Source organism: Lithobates pipiens, unplaced genomic scaffold, assembly GCF_037356315.1.
Source record: "Lithobates pipiens isolate NorthernLeopardFrog02 unplaced genomic scaffold, aLitPip1_a1.2 Scaffold_8, whole genome shotgun sequence".
Lineage (NCBI taxonomy): Eukaryota > Metazoa > Chordata > Amphibia > Anura > Ranidae > Lithobates > Lithobates pipiens.
In genome coordinates this window covers 450,514,314-450,528,709 of record NW_027507903.1, presented here as the reverse complement: position 1 = coordinate 450,528,709, position 14,396 = coordinate 450,514,314, and the positions used below count along the sequence as shown (strand labels likewise).

The 14,396-nt window shown below is 41.7% G+C and overlaps 1 protein-coding gene across 2 annotated transcripts in view; it reads left to right on the top strand.

The window, feature by feature from the left end:
• Positions 1-14,396, top strand: part of GEMIN5 (gem nuclear organelle associated protein 5) — a 168,247-nt gene that overhangs the window by 44,194 nt on the left and 109,657 nt on the right. For both annotated transcript variants that reach the window (XM_077468384.1, XM_077468382.1), the window contains exons 7-10: positions 3,029-3,161; positions 6,532-6,694; positions 8,595-8,807; positions 12,711-12,796. In XM_077468384.1, coding sequence (XP_077324510.1) covers positions 3,029-3,161; positions 6,532-6,694; positions 8,595-8,807; positions 12,711-12,796 — 595 coding nt within the window. The remainder of the gene's footprint in view (positions 1-3,028; positions 3,162-6,531; positions 6,695-8,594; positions 8,808-12,710; positions 12,797-14,396) is intronic.

Genomic DNA, 14,396 nt, shown 5'->3' with positions numbered 1-14,396 from the left:
GCCTGCCCGTGCCATTCTGCCGACGTACATCGGCGTGCGCTGGTCGGGAACCGGTTAAAAACTCATAGAAAGTAGGTTATATGGTTTCCAATGGCATAGTTCACACCAGTGCGTTCAGTGCCAGGGCATTCCCGTTCCAGAAAAAAAGTAGAACATGCTGCATTTTTCCTGCACTAGACTGTACTGGAATGTGGTAAACGAATCAGAAATGCATTGGAACGCATTAAAACACAGTGGACCCTAGTACAGTGGGGAAAAAAGAAGGAAAACGCCTAGAATTTTTTTTTTCAATTTAGCCAGCTGGGTTGAACTAAAAAAACGTAAAAAACATAAAAAAAAAAAAAAAAAAAAAAGAAAAAATACCAAGAATACCTACAGCTAGGATTCCAGATATTCCAATTTTTGTCAGCTGCTCATCCTGTTCACCTGAGTGATGGGCTGAAAATAGCCACTGCTGTTAACATGTATCTGCACATCCAGTAGTCCCCATGTTTAACCACTTCCCGACCAGCGCACGACGATGTACGTCGACAGAATGGCACGGGCAGGCATATTGGCGTACAGGTACGTCCAATATTCAATGCTGCCCTGCCATCGGGAGCGCGCCGGCGGCGGCGCGCTCCCGCGCTGGTCGGGACCCCCGTGAGTCCGGTCGCGGGACCCGCGGACTCGATCGCCGCGGGCATCCCCGCGATCGTCTCACGGAGCGCCGAATGGAGGAAATGCTGTGTAAACAACAATTCTCCATTCTGCCTAGCAACTAGTGACGCTGATCTCTGCTCCATGTGATTGGAGCAGAGATCAGTGTTCACTAAATGAAAGCCCAACCCCCCCACAGTTAGTAACACACCCCTAGGAACACTTAACCCCTACACTGCCACCCACTGGTTAACCCTTTCACTGCCAGTGTCATTTACACAGGAATCACTGCATTTATATAGCAGTGATTACTGTATAAATGACAATGGTCCCAAAAATGTCTGATGGGTCCCCCACAATGTCGCAGTCACAATAAAAATCGCTGATCGCCGCCATTACTAAAACCAGTAAAAAAATAAAAAGAAAAAATTATTAATAAAAATGCTATAAAACTATCCCTATTTTGTAAACGCTATAACTTTTGCGCAAACCAATCGATCGCTTATTGCGATTTTTTTTTTTTTACCAAAAATATGTAGAAGAATACGTATCGGCCTAAACTGAGGGAATAATATGTTTTTTTATATATTTTTGGGGATATTTATTATAACAAAAAGTAAAAAATAATGCGTTTTTTTCAAAATTGTCGCTCTATTTTTGTTTATAGCGCAAAAAAAAAAAAACGCAGGGGTGATCAAATACCACCAAAAGAAAGCTCTATTTGTGGGGAAAAAAAGGACGTCAATTTTGTTTGGGAGCCACGTCGCACGACCGCGCAATTGTCAGTTAAAGCGACGCAGTGCCGAATCGCAAAAAGTGGTCTGGTCTTTGACCAGCAAAATGGTCCGGTCTGCAAGTGGTTAAAGAGGGATTCCACCTACAAAAAAAATATTAAAAGCCAGCAGCTATAAATACTACAGCTGCTGACTTTTAATAAATGGACACTCACCTGTCCTGGGGTCCGGTGATGTCGGCAGCCAAGACCAATCGATCGCTTGGCTCTTGGCTGCTGCCGCCACCATTCTAGGTGAGGAAATCAGGAAGTGAAGCATTGCTGCTTCACTTCCTGGTCCCCTACTGCGCATGAGCGAGTCGCTCAGCGCACTAGGAATGGTCCGCGCTGTCTCTGGGACCCGTGTGTGTCCTGGCAGACAGCGCCGCGGGACAGGAAACGGCAGACTCCCATGGGAGTCTATGCCTGGAAGTGGGTGCAAATACCTGTCTTAGACAGGTATCTGCACCCCCCTGAAAGGTGCCAACTGTGACACCGGAGGGGGGATGGTTCCGATGAGTGGAAGTTCCACTTTAGGGTGGAACCCCGCTTTAAGCTCCAAGGGACAAAGCAAAACACATTGGGATAGGACTCCGTGGATGTGCGGCACCAGGGATTTTTTTTTCTCTGAGATGAGCTCCATCCCTCGCCAGCACTCATGCAGCACATTCGGTATCATTTACATTACTCCCCACATTGACTGAGCCTGAGTGACACACTAATAAACCGTGGGTCACAGTGGTTACCTGCTGTTAGGGACACATTTCTGACCCTGGATGCGGAGAGATTTTAGCCAAGTGCCAAAATGTATCCCTACCTGCAGGTAACCACCGGATGTGCAGATACAGGTGGATACATCTTTCCAGCAGCAGACAGCCTTGGCTCTTTTCAGCCCATCACTCAGTGTACAGGCTGAGAAGATTTTAGAACATCTGATGCCGGGTGCAGGTTTTTGCAGTATACTTGCTGCACCATGGTCATGTAGGATGTATGAATGAGATCCAAGACTGGATTTTAGCTAACCTTACTGGGCTAGTTGAGCAGCAAGGGGCAACATATTGTGGCGGGCAGTAAATTCAGTGATTTATTTAAACCTTAAAAAAAAAAAGTGTCCTAAGAAATTTTATGAAACGTTTTAAGAGATGGAAAAAAAAAACAATATTGGGCACTGCTCACCACACCTGGTCAATATGGTTGGCTTTTATTTGTCTTAAACTGTAGTAAACCCAGCTTTTGAACTACTACCTACAAGTAAGCCTATAATAACGCATATCTGTTGGTATAGTGAATTTCTCCAAAACTTGTGGTGTTTAGAAGATATTCACATGGAAAGCTACAGTGATGTCACCAGTGCATGCGCTCTGAAGGGACGGCATACCGCTTGCTTGTACTTCTCCTGGGGAGGAGTGCAGTTATTTCTGCACTTTTGTTACCCAAACTCTGATTGCTTCTGCTGTGCTGATGCGGAGGCTAAACGGCAGGGACACTGTCCGTGCATTTTGCCAGGATGCTCTGCCCCCCCCCCCCTTTATCTACTCCCCTAAATCTGCTGCATGTTTTCTCTTTGGAGAGAGGCCTAATCGCTTTCTGTTACTGTTTTCTCGGTTGTTTTTCTAGGTGTTTCCACACTCAAGTTACCCTATTTGAAGCGCCGTGGAAGTGGCATTGATACAGGCATCAAGGAGCGCCTATGGCTGACTCTCTACTGGCCACATGGACATCCCACTCAGTTACTGTCCAGTTGTTTTGGGTTAGTAGTAAATAGATCTTTTTGAAGAATCATTTATTTTTCATGAGACATATCATTAGTGACTTATTTGCTAACCTGTTCACTGGTTTTGCAAATTCCAGATTTAATTTCGTAGTTTTGTATAGCGTAATGTGTGTGTACTTCTGCCCTTCATTGGGTAGTGTTCTTCCTTTCAAAGCACTAAATATATTCCAGGTGCATCATAAAAGAGGTGTTCAAAACGTGATTTTAGGCGCATTTTAATCCAGTTTTTTTCTCCCCTTGAGCAGAGGAGGAAAAAAACGTGTGTGCACGAGGCCTATGACATTTTAACAGTTTTTGTTCTGATGCACCTGGAATGTATTTAGCTGATTTCAACTGAAGGTTCACTTGGACATTAAAATTGGTTGAAAACGCTGTTTAGCTATTCAAGATAATACCACTGGAGCGGTACTTCAGCTCTCCACCAGATCAGAGAGGCATCAATGGCCACAACATCAAAAGTTGTGCTTTTATTAATGTCAAAGAGAACACAGTCATTTGGGGACACAAAATCATTATTGGTGTGAGCCATAGCAGCTTCTCTGATGCAACACGGAGCTGGAAGTATAGCTCCTGCTCTACTAGCAGAGAAAGCTAAACCGTGCATTTTGTAACTGGTTTGAATAAAACACATGGGGGGAGATTTACTAAAACTGGTGCACTCAGAATTTGGTGCAGATGTGGATGGTAGCAAATCGGCTTCTAACCTCAGCTTGTTCAATTAAACAATAAAAACAATAAAATGTGGAAGCTGCTAGGCTCACTTTTGCCTAGAAACCAAATTGTGCACTCACCAGCTTTAGTAAATAAACCCCATTGTTGATGCTTAAATGACAGAGGTAATCACAGAGCTATCCGAAGTTGTAAAAATAAAGATGCCCTGAGTTACATAGTTAGTAAGGTTGAATAAAGACACCAGTCCATCCAGTTCAACCTGAGTGAGTGTGGGTGCGTGTCTACACTTGTCCCTAACCCTGTGCATTGCACACTCACATCAATCCCTAACCTCAATCCAAGGTTCCCATTCATATACTGGGGAAAATTTTGGACAGAAGCCAATTAACCTACCAGCATGTCTTTGGAGTGTTGGAGGAAACCGCAGAACCCGGAGGAAACCCACGCAGGCACAGGGAGAACATGGAAACTCCAGGCAGGTAGTGTCATGGTAATGTCATTGTTGGGATTCCAAAACCAGTGACTGCTAGGTGAGAGTGCTACCCACTACACCACTGTGCTGCCCAACTAGCTGAGTTGGGTCAGCTAGTGCCCAGGGTTTTGCCACAATGTGGAAATATGTATAGCATTATAGTAGACTTATTTGCTAAAACACCCTTTCCAGTGATGCAATAGCTGCAATCTCCCTCTTGCCTTACCTGATTTTCTTCCAGGTTTGTCATCTTTGGCTGGGGCAGGATGGCTTAACTCCTTAGAATGCGCTCAGAGTTTATTCATCTCAGAACAAAGGGCATGCTGTTAATATACACTATAACTTTATCAAAAATAATGTCCTTTAGAAAGGGACACACATTCCACATTATTAATTGTGATACCAAAATTGGTGGGTGTTTTAAATTGCCCCCAGCATTGCTCTGAGTCTTCCATTTTGCTGAAGCCCAGAGCCCATTGAACAGCAGTAAATCATTAAGTAGAACTAAACCCAATGATTTAATGGTTTTTAAAAAACAGTTACATTCCTGGAATGCCAGGATTGCTAACTGTCACATTTTGGTTGCGTCTTCAACCAACTCAAACCATCAAATGGCTGGTGTCAAAAATGATCATGTGAAGCACCATGGCAGTTTCAGATCAAACAGAAGCAGCTTCATTGGCTGTAAAGAATAGGAAGGTGTAATTCCCAGCTTCATTGGCTGTAAAGGATAGGAGGGTGTAATTCCGCTTTAAAGTGGAACTTTATCCATAAAAACTTGATAAAAAAGAATGTTCTTTGCGAGGATCATACATTCCACATTTGATAATTATGCGACCAAAATTAGTGTGTGCTGTCAATTTCTTCCATCATTGCTCCTGTTTGTTCTTGTTGGAGGCCGCTATTTTGCTGAAGCCCAGAGTCCCTGAGTAGAAGTAAATCATAAAGCGTAACTAAACCCATTGATTTAATGGTTTAAAAAAAAAAAAAAAATGTACATTCCTGGAATGCCGGAATTGCATACTGTCACATTTTCTTGTGTACTCAACCAAACTGTCAAACCACCAAATGGCTGGTGTTATAAGGATCACATGTGCAGCACCATGGCAGTTGCAGACCAATCAGAAGCTTCCTTGGCTGTAAAGGATGGTAGGGTTTAATTCTGGTTTAGCCCAGGTCCACATTGATGCGGGTTAGAAATTGTGAAAATTCAGATGATTTCAAACCGCCAATGCCGTCCGAGTTCGGGGACGATTTGACAGACATCTGTGCCGGTTTATGCATAGATGTCTATTCAAATCGCCTCCGAAGTCGTCAAAAGTAGTACAGGAAATCGGCCCAATGTGAACGTGAGCTTAAGGCTGTCAGCAGATCGACCACTACAAGTGCAGAGTGGGTTAAGACAGAATTGTACCCAGTATAGACACTTATTTTTAATGTTTTAAATAGCTATACCTGCAAAGGGGCCAGCCTGAAGTGATCTATTAGAACCAAATTTTCTGACTAAAGTTCCACATTAAGTCTGTCATCAGATCAGTCTCTACAAACTCAGCAGTGCCTAAAAATGGAGAGCAACAGAGCATGTGCAGTGCAGTGCAGAGTGAGACAGTGTATTACTGGGTTTTAAACATCATAGACACTTATTTTTAATGTTTTACAAAGCTACACCTGCAAAAGGGGCCAGCCTGAAGTTATCCATTAGGACTTTATTTTCCACTTTAAAGAAAATGATTGTTGCCAGCAGAAATTTGACTCTTCCTTTCAATGCCTTTCTGTGGAAGATGAACAGAATTATCTGGTTCAGGGGTAGCCAACATCCGCACTCCAGCTTGTGGTGAAACTACACATACTCTCATGCCATTGGGTGTCAGTCTTGCAGTACATCATGGGACTTGTAGTTTCTCAACAGCTGGAGTGCCGAGATTGCCTACTCCTGATCTGGTTGCTCTTGGCAATATAGACAGTTTAAGGCAACTTAGAAAAGCAGCACAGTAGTGATGTCAGCAAATCTCACTCCACATCCGGTGAGACAAGAAAAATGCAACTCAACTCGGGTAGCAGTGCCTCTCAGACAGCAGGATTTACAGCTTGAAGACTGTACTCACAAGCCTAGGCACGGTCACATGTCAGGAAAAGCACTGCCAATTTTCAGGATATGTTATCTGAATAAAGCAATTTAAGTGTATTCTATTTCATCTTCAGGGGGGAGCTACTCTTATGGGATCTGGCAAAATCTGGAAAACAAAAATGGAGTATCTTGGGCTCTTCAGAGGGACAAAACCATACCCGAATTGTTTTTAATCTTTGTTCTCTTGTGACGGAAGAAGGGAGGGAACTGCTTCTGTCTACATCTATGGATCGAGATGTAAGTTTTGAAGTAACTGTAACTGAATTGGATTTCACAAAGTCTTTACTTTAGATTAGAGCATTGTTTTGTTCCACGAAGCTCTTAAGTATGCAGTATCTTGGAACTTTGTTTAATCAATTAAATTTTTGCAGAAAGAGAGGCACAGAATAATATTTCACAGTAGTACAGCAAAGCGTCGTTTTCTGTGTAATGATGTATTTTCTATGCAAGTTCAAAAATCTGTCTGTTGACAAACTATTATGGAAGAGACAAGTAAAATGACACTTGTCTGCATTAAGCCTGAGAGTGGTCATACTTGCTTTGGAAGATGGACAGATGTCTCACAGAGAAAGATGGCTGCTTCTTCTCAAACATGCTTGGGACCTGCTGAGGTGTCAACACATAGCTTTGCCACTTTAGCATAGCAGTGCACAAACATTTAATAACACCTTTCTCTATATTTTCTATGAGATAAGGGATGATTATGCCTCCAAAGCTGGCCATGGATGCATCGGAATTCAGCTGGTTCAGCAGGGACCAGCTGAAGTTCAATCCATATGGCCATATTCACTAGACATTTATTGGAGGGCACGGCAGACCTCTGGGATATAAACCCTGTCCCTAACTGAGTAAACACTATACAAAAAAATATGCATTGATCTTCCCCCTGTAGGTGGCACCCTCTGTAATGTTTTAGCTTAGTGTCTTAGGAGGAAGGACAGGTAGGTAGGTTGGGATTCTACTCAGTAGAGTCAACTGATTCTTCAGCTTTCAACTGGTGCATCTGCTCCTTTCTGTTTTTCCCCAGGGACACGGTATACTGCTTTTAAATAAACCCTACAAGCTACTTTTGTCCTTGGCAGTTTGAAAACAGAGACTCACAATTATAAAAATTCACTCTAGGAATACCAACCTGAGCTGTGAAATAATGGAACCACCTCCTAAGTGAGTTCCCTCTGTCCCTCTCCCTGGGAGGTCTGTACTGGCTCTTCTCTGTCTCTTAAGCTGTTCATAGATGGATTGAAATTTGGCAATTCAGCAGGGACCAGCCACATTTTGATCTCTGTGTGGCCGCCCCTGCTTGACCGAAGGTGATCCTTAGATTGGCCGCATTGGAAAACTGTTATCGATCAGTGGCTGCAGCACCTGATCGGTGTATTTTGACATCAGAGAGTGTCTCTGTAGGAATGCAATGTCCCGGGGAGGGGGCTAGAAGGGAGGGGGGAATAAGGCAGGGAGGAGAAGGACAGTAGATTTGTGCTGGTTGCTGTTGAGAGGCAGGTTAGACTGAGAGCATTGTGGACAGAGAGTGAGTAGAACTGATGCCTGGAAGGGAAGATGAGGAGAGTGAGGCAGGGAAATCCAAAGAGAAACTCCAAAAAGTTTTTATACTTCTCAATGGTCCGTGTGTTGTTGTGATTTATTTATTTTCTTAATAGGAACACATTTGGCATATATAATTCTTATTTAATATTTAGGGGATTTTTGTATTTTCTCTATTGTCTAGCTTTTAGCTCTGATGAAGGGGGGGGGGGGTTATTGAGTTCCTGAAACATGTTAGCTGTTGCAAAATGAAATCTTTAGAAGGCTGTACAGGCTAATTTGGTACTCGCACCCTTTCAACACTTTCATTCTCTGGTGAGTGAGACCAATCACTCAAGAAGGAAGATTTATTGGGCTTTGTAATGACTGCAAAAGGAGTGAACCCATAGGGTGGGAAATCTGAGGGATCGCCTTGACCTTCTGAGTTATATAAGAAGCCACCAAGTTAATAATTCAAGCAGTATCCACTCAAATAGAAACTATTTGTATTGGGTGGACTTTTAATTATTATTTCTACTTGTTTTGCATAAAAATAAAAAGGAATGTCTTTATGCCATGATTTTTATTTCTTTTTTATTACTTGGATTATGTGCAGGTGAAGTGTTGGGATCTGGGCTCCCTCTCTTGCTGTTGGTCATTGAGTTCCCTGGGTGGCTTTGTGTACAACTTGGCTTTCTCCCCTGTGGCTGCTGGATGTCTGGCCATTGGAGTAGGTGACAGCATGATCCGTGTGTGGAACACTATGTCTGTGGTGAACTCCTATGATGTAAAGACACTGTGGCAAAGCATCAGGTCCAAAGTCACTGCAGTAAGTGGTTGAGTAAGGTATTTAGTACATACAAACTTTTTTTTTTTTTTTTTTACAGTGCATGTTCATCAGAGAAGACTGGAGATGTAAAATGTGTAAATCTGGCCAAAGATGGATAGAATTTAGAAGGAAAAGTCTGGCAAATTTGTGCGACAATTCTCAGAACATTCGAATGTCGTTCAAAAATTTTTGCTTGCTTTTAATATTTGATTTTGGAATGAAAAGACGTTGCTGAACAAAAACCATATACACTGTTAGAAATTCACTTGTTGGAAAAAAAATTTTTTTTTCCATCCTGCTCCTTCAAATCTTCTCATAACTGATCAAAAACTAACATCTATTTGGCAGTAATGATTAGAGGAACAAACTTTCTTAGAACGTTTCTTGCCTAAGAATTTCTGTTCAAAATTCTACCCATCTATGGTTAGGTTAAGAGACCTAAACAAAAGCAGCCATCTGCTGATGAAGAGGGCATGTGTAACTGGGGCTTATTCATATTGTTTAGTGTGTGGGCAGCAGTTCATTTTGGACTGCTTTGACATGCAGCAGGGAGCAATGTGATGCCCGTTTTATCCAATCGCACAGCTCCCTTTTTTCCCCGCAGAAACTTTATTTGAAGTTACACTTCATTCATGGCACAGCAGTGGACTGTGTTTCCCTTGTTGTGCAGTGCCATCCAGTGACGTGCGATATTATGCAGCATGTCTGTAATTTATAGCACCACACTGCATCACACCTCGGGCTGTGTTGTAGTGAAAACAGGGCACAAAGTAAACAATTGTTTTCTATGTCCTGTAGCAGTGACTGGTGTTCTTCCAATGAGGAAAAACGCCAGTTGCTGCTCTAGTGTGAACGGACCCTAACTTTATAATCTTTTTATTTTTTTTATTATTTTATTTTTTGTTACTAACATTGAATCAGACAGTTACAGTAATAAACAGATGTGTCCTTCCCTTTACAGTTGATGTAACGTGCAAGCTGGAACCATGTATTTCTGAATAAAGCCTTTATTTTGTATTTGATCACTGTTTCTTTGTCATAGTGTTTACATGATCAACACAGATACAGTGCCTTGAAAAAGAATTCATACCACTTGAAATTTTTCATATTTTGTCACGTTACAACCATAAATGCAAATGTATTTTATTGGCATTTTATGTAATAGACCAACACAAAATGACACATAAATGTGAAGTGGAAGTAAAATGATAAATGGTTTTAATTTACTTTTACAAATATCTGAACAATGTGGTGTGCATTTGTATTCAGCCCCCTTTACTCTGATACCCTAACTAAAATCTAGTGGAACCAATTGCCTTCAGAAGTCACCTAATTAGTAAATAGCGTCCACCTGTGTGGTGTTTAATCTCCATATATATACAGCTGTTCTGTGAGGTCCTCGGAGGTTTGTAAGAGAACCTTAGTGAACAAACTGCATCATGAAGGCCAAGGAGCACACCAGACAGGTCAGGGATAGAGTTGTGGAGAAGCCTAAAGCAGGGTTAGGTTTTAAAAAAAAATAAAAAAAATATCCCAAGCTTTGAACATCTCACGGAACACTGTTCAATCCATCTTCTGAATATGGAAAGAGTATGGCACAACTGCAAACCTACCAAGACAAGGCCATCCAACTAAACTGACAGGCCGGGCAAGGAGAGCATTAATCAGAGAAGCAGAGGCCCATGGTAACTCTGGAGGAGCTGCAGAGATCCACAGCTCAGGTGGGAGAATCTGTCCATGGGACAAATCTGGCCTTTATAAAAAGGTGGCAAGAAGAAAGCCATTGTTAAAAGAAAGCCATAAGAAGTGCAGTTTGTGAGAAGCCATGTGGGGGACACAGCAAACATGTGGAAGAAGGTGCTCTGGTCAGATGAGACCAAAATTGAACTTTTTGGCCTAAAAGCAAAAAAGCCCTGATGTGCATCATCACCGTGAAACATGATGGTGGCAGCATCATGTGGGGATGCATTTCTTCAGCAGAGACAGGGAAGCTGGTCAGAGTTGATGAGAAGATGGATGGAGCCAAATACAGGGCAATCTTATAAGAAAACCTGTAAGAGTCTGCAAAAGACTTGAGACTGGGGCGGTAGTTCCGGGGGGGGGGGGGGGGGGTCTGAATACAAATGCATGCATTTTTCAGATATTTATTTGTAAAAAATGTTAAAAAACATTTATCATTTTGCTTCCACTTCACAATTACATACCACTTTGTGTTGGTCTATCACATAAAATTCCAATAAAATACATTTAGGTTTTTTGGTTGTAACATGACAAAATGTGCAAAATTTCAAGGGGTATGAATATTTTTTCGAGGCACTGTAGATGGATAGATAGGATTTATTGTCATTGCAAGTAAAATCTTCAACAAACTTTCGAAAAGGTAACTCCTTACAATTTTTAAAAAGCACAGGCAAACTACATGTGCACATCCATAAAACGTTATACAAAAACTAGTTGTTACTTAACTTGAATTTAATATTTCCATTCATTGCCTTAAAGGAGAAGTCCAGTCTTTTTAGGCTGGGCTTCTCCTCTGGGTCACAGGAGTGCAGTTCGTTTTACATTCCTGTGTCCGGTTTTCAGCAGAGAGCGCTCTGAAGTCGGGGCAGCGCGCTCTGAAGTCGAGGCAGCGCGTCATCCCGACTTCCCAAGTCTGGATCTGTCAACTGCCTTGATTGATGGCAGTCTCAGCGATACGCTGAGATGACCACTCCTCCACAGTTCAGCGCTCCAATGAGCAAGGAGGATCAGAGCAGGAGATATGGTCTGTCAGCATCTCTCCGCTCGGGGAGGAGTGAGAACTGAGCCATTGGCGGTGTTCGGTTGCTCGATTCTCAGTGCAGAGACACCGGGGGACAGCAGCAGCATCGGTCTGATGCTCCATCCACATGGGTAAGTATGGTTCTAAAAAAAATAACGTACTTCTCTTTTTAATAGCCCGCATAAAGAATTTCTCTAAACTTATTTATTCCAACTTTAATATTCCTGTAACTTCTGCCTAATGGTAGTAATTCAAGTAAGTGAATGCAAGGATGGAATAAATCCTATATTTTCTCTGCTCTACCAACACATTGAGAGTATACATTTTTGCTAGGCATGGAAGTTTACAACACACTATTTTCTGTGCAGGAAGAACTATTTTCTGAAGAGTGTTTCTGTTAACTGCGGTACAATTTGGGTACAGTACTAAAATACAGTACTCCAATACACTCTCATTTAAAGAGTAGTAGTATTTTGAACAGTAGTAGTAGATTAGTAGTCTGAAAATGTATAATCGTTGCTGAGATTTTTTTTTAACGGCACGTACATTTACTGACCACAAAAAAATTCTCTGAAATATACAGTATACACATACGTTCAACCTTAATAAAAAGTCAAGTTATTTCAGTCATGTTTTTCCTAAAATCTAAATCTAGCTCTTTAGTTTTTCTCATGTTTTCGGGGGTTAAATTATTTGCTGCACACAACTCTATCTTTCCAACCTCTGCTCTATAGATATCCTCATTCCCTCCTTTAATGCAAGTAACTACTGAAATATATTCTGCAAATTTAATAATGTTACTTGTACAGTAGTATGGAGTACAGTCGTAGGTATAAAGCGCATAAAGAAAGGGTTTGACAGCTAGTAGGCCTTTAACGTGATGGCTGTTACTAACGAATGAATGATTTTATTACCGCATTTTCAGCACAGGGCATCGGTTGTTCTTCTTTCTTCTCCAGCACCTATAGTAAAAGACTTAATACATTTTTGTTGTAAAGTCTTAAAAATTGCCTGAGTTTAATGGGGTAAAAGACTACCTGTTTGGAAAATTACAGTTGGATAATGAAAATGGCAGCTAACGGCAGACAATGAGTCACATATTTGTTCTCTGTTCTCTTTTTTATCTTTCTTGCTTTCTTTAGCTTTCCTGGCATCCCACCAAAGAGGGTAGCCTGGCATTTGGCACTGATGATGGCAAGGTTGGAATTTATGATGTCTTCTCAAGCAAGTAAGAGAAATGCACTGGACTATTGTTAGGGTGGATATCCAGGCAAACAGCTGGAGGCTCCAAGCAGCTTTCCGAATTGAGCAGCCTATGATGCAATAGAACTAATTTCAAATGAACTATACATATTAGTATGGACGAAAATATGCAGAGACTGAAACCAGGAAGGCCTATTTTGTTCCCCTCTGTGTTTTAGTTTCCCTTTGTTACTGGAGCCTGACTTTTTATGACTAAGCCATGCCATCTGCCCTTCCAGGGGCAAGTAAGGGCACACTCACTAGACAGTGGGTGGTAATTGATTATGTTTATTCATGAAGTTAAACAGAGGCTGCAGTGAAAGCACACACAGTTGGCTTTTCTAGCTAACAAAGATAATAGTTGGGATCTTGCTGTGTCCGGACCAAGCTGGACTTGTACTTTAAAAATATAAAATTTAGCACATGTTTATTTTAAGAGTAGTTTCATAAGAAAACATTCACAGTATCTGTCTGCTCCAGCTATGGTCAGTGGAACATAAACAGGAGCTAGAACAGCCCCCCCCCCCCCCTTACTGCCATTAGGTACTTTACTCTGTCAATAATAGAGGTTGACCCATACACCGGCCGGCCGATATTTGGCGTTTTTTAATTAATCAGCATCGATTGCGTGACTTGCAAATTACTTCTGTAATAGAAGTCAATGCAAGTTGCCTGAAGACTTCAGTGGAACAACTTTGTCTCCTCTCTGGGCAGTCTGCCAAGAAAAGAGCAAAGAGATACAATGCTTATAATTTATCAATGAACTGAGCTCTGTGTGTAGGAGTTCTCAGTTTAACCATTTAAAGACTAAATCTTTTCTGACGCTTGATGCTTACAAGTAAAAATCCGCTCTGCTAGAAAATCACTTAGAACCCCAAAATTTTTTAGCAGAGACCCTAGGGAATAAAATAGCGGTTGCTGCAATATTTTATGTCACACGGTATTTGCGCAGAGGTCTTTCAAACGCAATTTTTTGGGGAAAAAATACACTAATGATTTAAAAAAAAAAAAAAACGAAAACAGTAAAGTTAGCCCAGTTTTTTCATCCAAAAGTTTTGATTACCTGTTTTTGTGTATTTAATATATAGTGTGTGTGTGTGTTTGTGTTTTTTTTTTTTATTTTATCTAAATTATACATACAAGTGAACTGATTGGAGGTTTGTTTTGTTTATTAAATGTTTAAATGTAAGAAATTTTCTGTATCGCTTATTACTTAAGGCTGCTTTCACACTGGAGCGGGCAGGTGTTGATGGTAAAACGCTGCTAGTTTTGGTGGCGCTTTACCGTCATTTTCAGCTGCTAGTGGGGCACTTATAATCCAGCTACTGGCCAAGGAAGGGGTTAAATGTGCCCATGAAGTGCCGCTGCCAAATCGCATTGCAGGCGCTTCGGGAGTGGTGCCCATTCATTTGGGCAGGAGTGGTGGAGGAGCGGTATACGCCACTTCAAAGATGCTGCTTGCAGGACTTTTTAACGTCCTGCCATCACATCGCCTCAGTGTGAAAGCGATGAGTGAAGTTATGGAGGGGGGGAAATCGGGCCTAACATATCGGCCCAAAAAAATCGGCATGATATATCGGGCATCG